General features: G+C 42.1%; 1 protein-coding gene across 1 annotated transcript in view; it reads right to left on the bottom strand.

Moving 5' to 3' along the window:
- The window catches only part of TTLL12 (tubulin tyrosine ligase like 12), a 28032-nt gene extending 15095 nt beyond the window's left edge, over positions 1-12937 (bottom strand). The window contains exons 1-5 of the mRNA XM_082075937.1: positions 12790-12937; positions 6053-6228; positions 3877-4075; positions 2349-2508; positions 1530-1663 (exon numbers count right to left, since the gene is read on the bottom strand). Coding sequence (XP_081932063.1) covers positions 1530-1663; positions 2349-2508; positions 3877-4075; positions 6053-6228; positions 12790-12909 — 789 coding nt within the window. The 5' untranslated portion in view covers positions 12910-12937. The remainder of the gene's footprint in view (positions 1-1529; positions 1664-2348; positions 2509-3876; positions 4076-6052; positions 6229-12789) is intronic.
- Positions 12938-14623: the final 1686 nt, after the last annotated feature.

The raw sequence follows: 14623 nt of genomic DNA, 5'->3' as shown, positions 1-14623 counted from the left end.
TTATTTGCACATAGTATTAAAGCAGTTGCAGAAATTGTACAGTGATAGCAGCAAATTATTTTTAAATTGTATGACTTGCATAAACATTTAGAAATATTTTCACACAATTTTGTTTTCCTGCAGAACTGCTGGCTCACACATTAATGCTGTAGAAGTTTTCTGCACTTTTTTGCACATGCAGTTCTGCTTATGTGAAAATAGGGGAATTGGAAGTATCAGCAACAGTGCATGTCTCCCTAGCCATCTCAGTTTTGGTGTTTAAGGATGTGCTATGCCCTAAGCTATTCTTCACTGGTCTGTCACCAGTTAAGACTTTTACTCTAGAATGTTTAGCTGCAGATTAAACATAGCTCTGTTTGTTGGTTCTGGCATCAATGTGTTGCTGTCATATCTTCTCAACAGCTGACTGGCAGAGACACAGTAAAGAAAAAAAGGATGTTTTGAGAAGATGTTTTTAAGGTAGGGTAGTAAAGGAGGACACTGTTTGCCCATTTGCCACACGCAGTTCTTCAACTTGACCTGACCATCCCAAAAGAGAATTAAAACCCATGCAAAAAAATTGCCTTATCTGAGATCCAGGCACTTTTGCCAAGAGAACACCTGTAAGACATGAGCTTCAGTGCATTACTGTTCCTCATCTATAAATGCAAAATATATCTATCCCTCTTCCAAAAACGCAAAATCCCCATCAACCAATCTGACTTGGGTTACAAGACAGCCTAACTATTTTGAATGTATACCTTTCTTTGACAGAAACTTCATTTCTGACTATATATTGTTAATAACAAGCTGGATCCAGCACTTTTTGCCTATCCTCTATCATAAGAAATGTATAGCTGGGGTATAGATTAATCTTTAGAAGCCACACTTTGAATGTTGTTAGTGGCCAGTACAGTGTCCTCATAGGTGTCAGGTTCCTCTTTTTTAAAAATTAAATAAATAAATAAATAAAGAACCTCATGTAGATCTGGTTCATGAAAAGGAGATTATAAATGAAAATAATTTCACATCCTTAAAATACCACAAACCTTTAGCAGAATGGAGAGCTCAAAACAAAACAGATTAGTACTTTATAACAGTGCCATCAAATTGAAGACATCTCTGCTCTAACACTTAATGGTTCTAAACCATGACATTAAATGAGTGGTCAGGTTGAAAAATATAACCACTCCTAGAATACTAAAATAAATCTTTCTCTAATGCAAGACTGACCAAAAGTGCTACAATCATAATTCCAATTAGTAATCCTATCAGACAAGGTCTCAAATACCTAACTGGAAGGTGGGTACCTCACATGAAGTACTTTGTAGCATGCTTATAAAATGAGTTATACAATACTGCACTAACGTATTAGAAATAGTTTGTGTTGCTTCAGTTTTTAAACAGTTAAATATTATGTGTAAGCCATTTCTTAGCTCAAAATGCTTGCTTTTAAGCCTAAAAAGGAAGAAAACTGGAATTCTTGCAATGTTTTTACACATCACCTCTCTTTAAAAGGAGATAAAATAAGAGATTTGTTAAAATTATACCTGGTAATGCTCATCTGATGGTTCTGGCGTAAAACAGCTGACATCCAACACTTCATTAGGTACCCATGGTAATAAAACACACTTCCTGATCAAGCGATCTGTCTCCCCATGTGCATAATCACGAGTCACTTCATCTGCAGCAAAACAAGGAGAACCTTCTAGGAACTGCCTTTCATTGTCTACTGAAAACCTTCCTCATGCCACATCACACCAATGACAGCTGAAGAGTTAATAATACCACACCTTTTTAAATAAATGCAAATTTAGAGATAGTTAAAGAACTACGTTAAAAAGGATATTATTTAGGATGGAAAAATTAGCCCCAAACCATCTCATTTATGTCACTTTAGTCAGACAGCTGGGCACTTGTCTCCTCTGCATGACAGAGGCATAAGTTAGCCCCCAAACCAGGATTAAAGGAGTAAATGGCTGGCCTGGTATTTTCCAACTTCAAGTACTTGACTTTGTTACTCAAAACTACAAACACAGACTTGTAAGGATTTTTTTAAAAAAACCTCTCAGATAACCAAAGCACTAGTTTCACAAAGACAGTGATGCAAGATTGAAGTTCTCCATCAAAAAAACATTAATAACATGTTTTGACAGATGAGGGCGTCTATCTCACATAAATTATGGCACTAGAAATATCAGGCAGAGAACTTTAAAATTTGATAGCACTGCAAATATGTAGTCATTTTGGTCTTGAAATACCTGTTCTGTTGAGAAATGTTCAGCAATTTGTAAGAATATGGTGCATCTTCTGTTATGGGCATAAAAAAACCCCAAACTAACTCTACAACTTTACAGACACATACTTACCACCAGTTTCAAGGTCTCTCAAAGGCCAGAGAACAGTATAAGCAATTTGTTGAGGCATATAAAACAGAGGTGCTGTTGCAAAGCTAGGCTGATCTGAATGCTGAATGCGTGATCCAAATTCATCCATAATGTACCAGACAGGAACCTTCTCCTCGGCAGTCTGTACAATTAAAGAGTGAGACATCCTGCACATATCAATCGCTGGAAAAGCACCACAAGACAGAAGGCACTGGCAGCACCCCCTACACCATTTCTCTATTTCCTGCACCAGCCAAGATTGCAAGCAGGTGCTAAGTACAGAGTAACACTCCCACCCCTACAACTCTGAGGCTAAGGCTGCCTAGCATCCAGCCACTGCTGGCAACAGCCTGTTCCCATCTCAACTGCACAGGCCCATCCTCTTCCTTATGCTAGCGCTATTGCTTAAAAGACCCACTTCCCCTCTACCAAACTAGCCAGTTCAGGGAGCTAAACCAGCAGAAGGCTTGTTTGGTTTTGGTTAGTTTTCCTGCATCTATCAGAACAAGTTCACTACAAGGTTGGGTTGAAAGTTCACAGCTTAATAATGAATGAGAGTGAAACTTCCCCCCTGCAACAACAACTGGCTGTAAGAATGTTGAGCCTGCAACATGCCTTCCTCTGCAACATGTCATGAGAGAATCCTAAATGAATGAGTAAAACTTCAACTGCTTGCTAGCACTACTCTTGCCCTTTTACAGATGAGGAAATAGAGAGAGAAAAAAAAGGGGGAAAAAAAAAGAGGAAAAAGCATCACAATAACATAGGAAGTACATTGCAGTCCCTACAAAAAGATTTTAACTGAACTCTGAGGGTTGTATTCTCTCAGAAATGGCATGTATGCACTTGAGGGTGTTCGAAGGCTGAAGACCTGCAGAGTGTTGAAGGACTGTGTAGGGCAGAGGGACCAAACCTGGTACAGTCTTATCCGCACAATCTAAAAGTAGCAGCCCTTGGGGTGAGCTATGTTCAGAAACACTAAGGCTCTACTTTGAAACTAGTTGTTTCTCACCTGAGGGTGAGCTAATATGTACACAGTACAATTAGTTGCCCAATACAAACCAGGAAGTTATTTGACAGTATCAATATATCCCTGGTATGTATATATTTTCCCAGGTGAGACGCACACTTCAATGTGAGACAGTTGATTCATGACAGATTCTCTCCTTCACTATGAGAAAGCTTGAGTAGGAAACCCTCACAGAACATACAGGCAGATCTCTCCATTCCAGCCCCCTTCTTTTGCAGTATCTGCTGCTTTTGCAGCTTCCCCTCTCTACAGAAACCCCCTCAAAGTTCTCATCAGAAAGCTGGTAGCAAGCCGTTCTCCATTTTAGCCCTACATGGCATTTTGCTCTCCTTCCAAGCAGAAGTTTATTCTGAAATGTCTGCAAAGGATATCATTTGTATTGAAAATGTATCTTTTGTTAATAGCCATGTATTGGAATGTCTTCTTTACTCAGGATTGCACAGAACTTTTTAGCATCCTAATTAGGCTTTAGAGACATACCCCTTGAGAAAGCTGGTAGGTTTGATTGTATTTCCACATTTCCCGCAACACTTGCTCAATACTGCCCTCATCTGGGATCTCTCCATGAAAGTCGATTCCCATGAGATTGGCCATTCTGTGCAACAAACCAGGTACGTGAAGCAGTTGCTGGCGGGCATGTTCAACACGGTATGTCCAGGCATGGTCAATGAGGAAAATGCTTAAAGAGAATTTTGGCAACATTACAACAGTATATTTTTACACATATATAGCCAAATATCCTGTGAAGAAAAGCTACATTTCTTCTTCTCTTACTCCAAAGTCACTCCCAGAGTACACACTGTGACAGGCTAGGAACAACTTCCCAGCAGTAACAGTCTGTTTTGGTTTGAGAAAGCTTATTGTGTGTTAGTTAGTATTTCCATGAAAATGAGGAGCAAACACAGAACAGGGCACTCAGTTTGTAAGCCCAATTCACTTTAAAGGCCAGGAACACAGGAGTTTCTTCCCTTGTAATCACTATTAACTCTACAGCATTAACTTGATATTTTTGCCTGAAGAAGCAAAACAATACATTATTTTGCAAAACTATTTGAGGATCTTGTTAGCTATGAGCTCTGTGACATCTACCATCATCTGTAAAACCTGGTGGAGAGATCTAATCATCAAAAGCTTGTATCATTCGCAATTAAAAAAAAAATAGTGTTTTTTTGATCGTTTCTCCTTAGGATTTTTGGGGTGTGGTGTTATTCTCCCCTCCCACCCCCTCAGTTTTTTTTAGAAAAAAAAGTGCATTGTTTTACAAGAATTACCAATCTAACCCAAAACAAAATCATACACAACTGGCACAGCTTTCCTGGACAAGTTTAACCCTTGTTTAGGCTAAATGATTTTTATAAAAAAAACAGTTATTCAAACAAAAGGGTTGTCCACATTTTGGATATATCTTCTTACTGAATCAAGTCAGAGAGGAAACTGAATTCTACCTGCTAAAAACCCCAACAAAACAATGAACAAACAACCCTACCACAATCAATATTTCAGCAAGTTAAAAACGTGTTAGCTACAATACACTGAGTAGCCTTAAAAAAATTATTGTATCTCAGATTCCACATACAGAAGAAATCTCATTTAATATTAAAATTAAAGACTCCAGAGAATGCTAAGGTCAAGCTCTTTGGAAATGCGTTAGCAAACAGGTATGCTGGTGTTCTGCTCCTACATTCCCACACATCTAGATGCTGTAAAGAAGCTCCAGGATTATCACTGGAGCTGTTCTGAACTTAAAAGTATGTTCTCAGATTTAGAAAGGCAATGACTTAGGTTAAAGCAGGCATGTAAAGGCAGATACCTGTGCTCTATTTTGTTTTTACTCATGAAGGCCAAATTTAGATTGTTAAGCTTTGTATGCTTACCTAAGACCCAAAAAGTATTAAAGTTCTGGCAAAAGAAGTTTTACAGAACTGAGCAAAATTGCGTTTATATCTCCAGCAGAACTGACTTCATCTCACCGCCATTTGTTAACGTATGACAAATAGTCTGTTCTATGTTTAAAATCAATAAAACCACAAAAAGCTGTGCTGTAACATTAATTTGTTTCTTATGCAACTTTCTCCTAGTTTTATAGCTACGTAGTAGTGTCACATTCACAACAGATAAGCTGATTCTGAAGAAAGCCAACAGCAACTTAATGTATTCAACTATATATGCATGCACAGCATGCAATCACACGATCGCACTCTTGAATTATATTTTAGCCAAGTGGAGGAAGTTTAATATTCCATGGATAATCACTCTGAAGCTGCTTAGCATCTCCCTTAGCCTGAGATTTGTGTAAGTCACTGTAATTTCTTCAGTCATTTCCATCCCCAAGGGCAGAGAGTCTTGCAGATACAGTTGTTTTTGTTTTCTTGCTGCAGATTTCAAGCCTGCCTTTTCCTTATTTTCTTCCTCAATTTACTGAAACTGATTTCTAAGCATCTTCCTGCATGATTTTAAGAAGAACAATGTTAAGATACTTGCACTCCCAGCACCCTTTGAAAGATGTGACTCATAGCATGCACCTTTCACTCAGACAGATATATCTTACAGCAGAAAAGATGATTTCTGAATAGGATCAAACAAGTTTTAAAGCAAACTGTCTGTATCATTTTAGGGTTTAAGACTACTGGACATTAGTTCCAAAATCACTACTCACCTGTTGGGATTGGAGGCTTGAAGCCCGTTCTCATTTGTTACAATAACTTTGAAACAAGGTTCATTTCCAGGATTTGGTTTCTTTTTAAATTCTTCTTCCATTTCTTCATCACCTTCTTCATCCTCATCCACCTCTTCTACTTGCATGATACCAAAGTAGTCCCCAGCATCAAACACCTGAGATTGAAAGTGCACAGAATATCAAGCAGTTGTTTGAGGGAATACCCTGATATGCATAACGCAACACCAAAAGGCATCTGTAGACAATTCTGGCCCACAATCTGATAAAAACTGGCATTTTCAACTTAAGAGATACACAAACAACAGTATTTATTCTTTTACATTTTAACAGAGCTGTTTACGAAGTTTCTTTAGTTAATATTGGCAGGAAACTTTGCTGGTTTCTTTGGTACCAATCGGTCTACTGATGATTGTCTATGAGTTTAACTCCTCATAAATAACTCTAGAAGCTGAAAACATAATTTTTGCTCAACTTTGTTAAAATCAACAATTTAAGATCTGCAAAACCAGGTATTAACCAGACATCACCCAGGCTCCAGAACCATACTAAAATACAATTAAGGCCTCTGAACAAAAAGAGCTTTTATGACTCCCGTTCTGAAACGGTTAAGAAATCTCAGCATATTTCCCCCGTTTCTTTACCTACACAAGGAAACATCTGCGCTCACTCACCTTTGGATAAACTGAGAAATTCCTTAAACTGCTCCAAGTTAAGGTGTGTACACTTACCTCTAACAATATGCTGAAAGTGGTTTGTTTGCATTCTTGCCTACTATGAACATAACATCTTGATCTAGAACCTACATAAATTAAGCAAGTCACTACACAAGTTTCCATTCTGCCGAAATCTTGTCAAATTGTAGGCTTGCATATCTTCTGCAGAACCAAGATGCTATGGACAACTTTTGTGATTTTGCAGTAAACATGCTTTTAAGAAGAAAAAAACGTGTGAAGTCTCAGACGTGTTTTCAAATGGTTTCATAAGGAGTTATTTTACCAAGTCATTCACACACCACATAACAAACCAGGCAGGAGCAGACAAATAATTTGTCTCAATCTAGTCTCACTAGAAAGCAACAGGGAAGGAGAACAACCTAGAAGTGTGACCTCTAGAGTAAATGGTTTAACATGCCAAGATACACCTAGCATCTGACACCACATTATTAGAAGTCTTACTTCTAGACATTGCCAACTTATTAGCTGCAAAATCCCAGTGACAAGCTGCTATTTGTTCAAGTGACAGTTCCTTCTGGATAAATATTTCTGCTAAGCCCCAACAGGAGGATGAGGAAATCATCTCCATATTTGTAAAGCAAGGTCACCTAGGCAAAGCAGATAGCTGCCTAAAGACAGCTAGCGAGGGAGGAAGGCAGCAGGGAAATACACCTACTTCAGATCTTAAGCCACAGCATGGTATCATAAACCAGATCCAAGTGAAGAAGTGCCTGAAATTCCCTTCTGAGGAGCAGAGGATAGTATTTTCCTTTGGGCTGGGGAATGGAAAAAGAAGATGCCTACAATATGTTTGCTAACTTCACATATATATATATTTTTTTTTTTAGGATAGAGAAAATTCCTTTGCAAACAGACTCACTAGAGATTAAAAATATATCTATTTAAAAAAAAAAAAAAAAAGAGAAACTGACTTAGTATCTTACAGTTCAGCAGGCATCCAAATCGCTAGCAGCTCTGATTTATCTCTAGTTTGACAGTTTTGCTAGAAGAGGATAATATTACTCAATAGTAAGCAATATCACAACCTCTTGCTGTTGTAACAGTAGCCACCAACATTTCTTAAGTCTCTGCTCAGTTGCCTTTAAAATTCATACTCATCCATATAACTGCAGGCAGGTCCCAGCAAAAGGAAGAGTCCTTCCTGTGTGGTCATAAGTGGTGCTCACAATTCATTTTTATCAGGTCAGCTTCTCGATATGGCTCACCAGACAAGTGCTCATCTTGGTCCACAGCAGACAGCAAAGAAGTGCACCACGGCATACACACATTCCACTCCTCCCTGAAGTGACACTTGGCTGCTCCTGTTGCTGGATTAAGAGCTGTCCTCATCAAGCTCACTAGATAGAAGCAGCAGCAGCTAAGTGACTGGCAGTCATTAGAACATTAAAACAGCAAGTGAGATTCACTGGAGTTCGCTTGACACCTGCTACAGTATGGCACTTTGTATGCTGTCTATACTTGACATTCTGTCTTAATGAGTTTGTGAAAGTGAGGACATGAGGTGATTCAGCTGCTGATGTGGACATTAGTCTTCACTCAGCACATGCTCCACCCACTCGCCAAACACCCATGGCAAATGTTAATATCATGTTCTTCTACAGATAAGGCTTTATATTTTATTAAATGTAAACTCAAGACTTAGAAGTTAAGGGGCTCCAAATCGCCTAAGCCAAAATTTTGATCTCTCCCTCCAACAGAGCATCGGTTGCATGAGACTGTAGGTTTTCTTGCATTTAGCAAAAAATCTCCACTTTCAATATCTTTTCAGTAGAATTATGCTTTTAAAAAAACCCCACAAAACTTCCTAGAGAACTTATAACCTTAAAAAAAAATAGAATTCGCTATATTCCTCATCTGAAGCAATTCATGCTTCTCAGAGCAGCAGCTCCAGACCATCTTAATCAGTGGCTTTTTGTGAGGTTTTCATTGATGTGGTGTGTTTTTGTTTTTTAAAATCATATTTGATAATGCAAACAGTTCAGTAGTGAACTGACCAGTTCTGCAGAAGTGCCTGGTTGGCAGTGTGGACACAGCCTGTTGAGCGGGTGGACAACACTGCTGTCCCATCTCTCTTCCCTCCTCCCTTTGAGAGAGCCTGTCACACTGTGAACCTACCAGTGCAGCAACTCCATTAAAGGAATCTTAAGCAAAAAACAGTTGAATAAGATCATGCCACCAAACTGAAAAGTATAACCTTTTGCTTGAAGCAGAACAGGGACAACTCACATGAAGTACTCCACCAGAGTATAAGTAATAATCTCTAGAAGACAGCAAAGGGGTAGCAACAGGGTGTCACAACTATTTGCAAGCAAAACATGCCTGGGCAAAATCACTTCCTCTTCATATGCAGGTGCAGTTCCAGCCTAACAAACCTAATGAACCAGGGAACATGATAAAGCGGGCACGTGTCATAACAATTAGCACACAGGCATCTTCAGCAAATTCCTTTCAGGCACTCTGCAAACTGCTTGGAAGGCCACAGGTATTCTCTGAGCAACAGCCTGCTCTGGAAAAGGAAGTCTGGTAAGTACTGAACATGCTGCATTCCTTCTAGTAATGAATCAAAAGCCTCCATTTCTAACTGGGATGAAACTCTAAGCAGTCCTTTGTCAGTGACATCTCAGGGCCACAAAAATCTTGCTTCAACACACAGAAGCCTGTGACATAACTTAGCATATGGCTGGGAAAAAAAAAACCCAACATAGATGCAGGCACTATATTTACCAGGTTTGTAAACAGACTATACACTTTTTCTTCAGTAACATAAGAAACAACCACTGTATCAGAAATACAATTTTCGGGTTTATAGTAAATAACTACACATGCTTTTTTTTTTACCAAGTTTCTCCCAGAAACACAGAAAAGTTTGCTTCCCAACAAACAGTGAACGCTAAATGCAAAATAAGTAAATGCAGGTATATCTAGCAGATACGCCATGTTTTAAATGAGCAATCCAATTAACGACAACATGAAGGAAACCCACTCCAGCAGATCTTAAGGTAAAAAAAAAAACAAAACCAAACCAAACAAAAACAAACAAAACCCCCTCCACTTCTCTGGCAGGCTTTAAGGTATACACAAGAGGGAGGGTATATTCCATCTGTATTTTGAATCATGTGTGTGTTTTGGAAAACAGCTGCCTGGGTTGGGTTCTAGAGGTACTGATGCAAGAGAGATTTTTATCTGTATTATGGATGCAAATTTTCCAAGTTCAATGCTAGAAAGTTTTAATCTTCGCAACAGGTTAGGACAAATGAAAAATTCCTCCCACCTTCACACATGAAACAAAGGAACATACTATGTTCCTTGTTGCACTGAATGTATTTTTCCCCTCCAATTTTCTTTATTACTTAGACCCCCAAAACATTTTCAACCTTTCCTTTCATGTCTTTTTCTTTCTTTACTGCTGCTCCTCCAGCCACTCCACACGGTCCAGTAAGGTATTGCAGTTCTGTCTCTGCCCCATCATGAGCTAATCTCCCCTGGACATCCCAGTCTTCTCCATATCCTTTTGCCTTTCCTTCTAGATAAAACTCAGAAGCTGCAACAGTAGAGACAAGTACCATCAGCAGCCTAGTTTGTCCTCCTAAGCACACTGAAATAATTAAATCTTTCTCTCCACATGTACTGGAACATTTAGTACAAAACAAGATGGTCAGCCACCACTGCAAGCAAAATGAAACGGGAGGAGCAGCCTGACACCTGGGGGCATATGCTTTCTTCATCCTGTCTTTCTCCACCCCAGCCTCTGCAAAAGCATCAGGATTATGGGTCTCTTCACTCTGTTCTCTTACCTTCTACATTTCACACCCCCCAAAAGCTGGTAACATGCAAGGATTTCAGCCACAGGACATAAATCTGAAGCATGTGTAACGTCACAGGAGAATTCTGAAGTTTGATAGCTACCTCGAGCTTCACAATACTGGCGTATGGCGACGCAACAGCTTGCAGCTTTGGGTTGCCTCGCCAGGTTTATACTGCCTTCTATTTCATACCATTCCAATACATCCCTTCTCCACCTTCATATTTCAGCAAAACGGTAGATATTCGCTTGCTCCAAGTCACTTGCACGTATGCTTGTTGAGAGAGGTATAATACAACAGGAAGTTTGTGACTGGGCATATGGTTGAGTTAATGTAGATTCATTTTCTCTGTAATACACATGTATTTCTGTTATTTGCAGTACCAGACACGCAACAGCTATAAAGCAGCAGGAAGATATTCAGACCTTTCGTGACTGTATGTGCTATGAACACTCAGATTATATGACTTTATACGCTTCCCTCCTGTCCCAGCTTTGAAGCTGAGATGGGGAAAACTGTTCAAGTAATTAGAAATTAGTTTACTTGTACATGTGTGTTAAACTACAGTCCCCCTCCCTCCTCACTGTCCTATACCTCCTGTTCAAACTTCTCACTCTATCTCACTTGTTCCTCCACTGCTCATCATGCCCACCTGCACCCCACCACTAGCTCCCTTGTCTTCCACTCCCTGAGGTTCCCATCAGATCTCTCTCTCTCTCCCTAGGACTGAAAGTTCACCTCATTCTTATTTAACTCTCTAGATAGACTCCTCCAGACTCCCTGGAGAGCTCTCAAGTCTCCAGACAACTAATTTTGAGTTGTGTCTGTTTCCTGCCTCAGTTCCTTGTTCCTTCACTCCAACAAATCCAAGACAGCTTTCCTTGCCACTGAGGCTTGCTGCCTACGCGCAAAACAAAATTTCTCATTTCAACTTCTGACTTTAAGAGCTCTTTATCCAAAATTACTCCTTTAACTTTGTTCCTCTTCCATTTCTCATCACAAATCTCCAGGCAGCAAGCAGGTGGTTGCTAAAAACACAGGTGAAAAGGGATTCTCTAGCCTAGAGTGTACCTGAGGAAGCCTCATGCTTCCTTCAGTTCAGGGCCAGGTCCAGAGACTCCTGGTGTCAGCTTCAGCTGAAACATACCCAGCCCCTGCAAGGTATGGTCTGAATGCCACCTGGGCACAGCTACAACAGAGGAACTCAGAAAGGCCCACAAAGGGCAATGTCCCTAAATTTATGTCATTAGATCTGAGTGGTTATTTTACAAAGGCTTAATACTTGCCCACAATTTGGCCTGATAAAAAGTCACACAGCACCACTAGTCTGACATGCTCTACAAAGCAGCCCTTGCATTGTTATTGTTTTAACCATTGCCAGAACATTCTCCTACCAACATCCCTATTCTCTGCAAGAGCTGAATGGCTTTTACTCAGATCAGGACTAAACGAATAAACCAACTTGCCAAAAGCACTCTAGAAAACAGTCTTAGAGAGGTAACTTGGGAATACGCAAGATGAGCTGAGTTAGCTCTGCACAGTTATAAATGATTGAGCACAGGGTAGACCAGCATGGAAGCAAAGAGAGCTGAGCAAAAAAATACCAGATAAAAGCCAACGCGAACTATAATGCATTAGCATGTAACAACGTCCTGACTTTACTACTACCACTGCTGCTTTTCTAAACTCCTCTTTTGGCAAAAAGGTCTGAAGGCTTTGGGACGTACTCATCACCTCTCCCTAGTACTGGATCTTCAGCTACCAGGATGCCCAAACGCTTTCAAGCTTTACGCTGACAACAATAAGATGAAATGAGATATGCAAAACACACCTCATCTCTTCTACAGCTCCAAGCTGCAGCCTCGGCCACACAGCCAGCACGAAGCTTTCCCCACACTCCCCCGCAGAACAACCTGTTCGCTCTCTTCTTCACCCCGGCTGGGAGAGGCGGACCCGCTCCCCACCGCGGCTTCCGTGAGGAGAGCCTGCACCCCACGCTCCCCTCACCACCGCGGCCGGGGGCTGCTTCACACCCAGCTGGGGAAGCGAGGAGAGTGGACCCCACGCCCCACCGTCTCCTCGCTGAGGGAAACACCGTGCGGGGCCCCTCGCTCCCGGCTGGACGGGCTTCTCTCAGCGCCGTTCCCGCTCCCCCCCGCAACAGCCCGCGGCCTCTCACCTCGCCACGCAGTTTGCGGCACAGGCTCTCCCAGTAGCGCCCGGGGACCCCCGAGGCGCGGAGCGCGGCCCCGTGCAAGGCCACGAAGGCCGCCAGATCCTCCTCACCGTCCCCCGACATGGCCGCACGCCGCCGCTACCTGGGAGGGAGCTGCGCGCGCGTGGCGGGGGCGGGGTGGGGCCGGGGGCGGGGCTTCTCCGCGCCGAGAGGCGGTTGCGGCCGTTAGCGGCGGCCGTTAGGCAGTGTCTCGCCTCGGGGCGGGGCGCAATTAGTTTCCAAGCAGCCGCTGGGAGAAGGGGTCTGAGTGGCATTTAGTCTGTGGAGCCCGTGTGGGTTCTGCTTGTCATAGAATCGTGCAATCATGGAATCATACAATCATTTCAGTTGGAAGAGACCCTCGGGATCATCGCGACCCACTCCGGGGACAGCGGCAGGTGGGGAGTTTGACTGGGGCGGTACACCTGTCGAAGCGTAACTCTAGTGTCCTAAGGCAAGCTCAGGGAGGACAGAAACCTCCCGCGGAGCAGAAGGGCAAAAGCTCACTTGATCTTGACCTAACACTGGCAGTAAACCATGTCCCCGAGAACCTCATCTAAACGCCTTTTAAACACCTCCAGGGATGGTGACTCCACCACTTCCCTGGGCAGCCTGTTCCAGTGCCTGACAACCCTTTCTGTGAAGAATTTTTCCCTAATATCCAATCTAAACCTCCCCTGATGCAACTTGAGGCCATTTCCTCTTGTCCTGTCACTTGCTACTTGGGAGAAGAGACCAACATCCTCCATGCTACAACCTCCTTTCAGGTTGTTCTGTCCTTAAGCTTTAGTAAAAACACAGCATTCGTTGTGCAGTGCTGGCCGCAAGACTTTGAGTTTCCCAGTGTTTTGTGATGGTGGGGCAGTTTCGGGAAGGCCCCAGCTATAACCCCTGAAGTGGGTTACAGGTGACATGTGAGGGGGGCATAAATACTGGCCACAGCCATGGGCAAAGCTTCTTTTGAGTTGTGTGCGAAGAGGTAAAACATCACATATGGTGCCAAACAGTCATTCTCTAAATTGAAGTTGTGTGGTTGTGGTGGTGTGTGGGATTTTTTTGTTGTTGGTTTTGTTTTGTTTGTTTTGTGTGGGTTTTTTTGTTTGTTTGTTTGTTTAACTTTGACAAGTGAATTTTAACATATAGGCCACTCTTAAATATCTCTCGGTGTAAGAGGAAGGTGTGTTCTTTGCAAGCACCTGTAGCAGGGTAGTGGCTTCCCAGTATTTTTTCTTGTGTTTATTCACAGAAGACATTTGTAAGAAAACCCATTCCTTCTCAGATTTTGTAGGGAATAGAGTCTAAACCAGTTTAAGATGTGGCTCCCTAAACGTTATTAGTAGCTTTGGTCTTAACTCAGGCATGGTAATAAGCTACAAGAGCAAAGCAAGGTGTCTGACCCTGGTGGCTGCTGGGAGCACAGGCCAGGGCTTTGCTGTGCCCGCTGTTGTGGCTGGCCAAGGGCTGCTGCTGGGAGCATCCACATTGCTCCCTCTGTGGACTGTCTGCTACAGGGACTGCGGAAACTGCTTTTCCTGCCAGCCTGTCCTCAAATCAAGCCAGGATCGGACTTCAGCACCGCTCCTGCTGGCAGCACGGCACTGTGCTCCCAGGCGTGTCCTACAGCCCTGGAAATAGAAGGCAGGTTCTAGAAATGGGAATTTAGGGTCAGTAGCTGGTCAAGAAATCCCCAAATTCATGGAGAGCAGTCAATGGAGAATGCTGAAGAAATACTTCTTTGTTCACTGCCCTGTCTTCTGTTGCTGCTCCGGTGTCCCAGAGCAATTGGTTTCTCCATATA

The sequence above is a fragment of the Streptopelia decaocto genome (assembly GCF_964273445.1).
Source record: "Streptopelia decaocto genome assembly, chromosome: 1".
In the NCBI taxonomy this organism is placed as follows: Eukaryota; Metazoa; Chordata; class Aves; order Columbiformes; family Columbidae; genus Streptopelia; species Streptopelia decaocto.
Note: the sequence above shows the minus strand (reverse complement) of the source record. Positions and strands in the feature narration are given on the sequence as shown.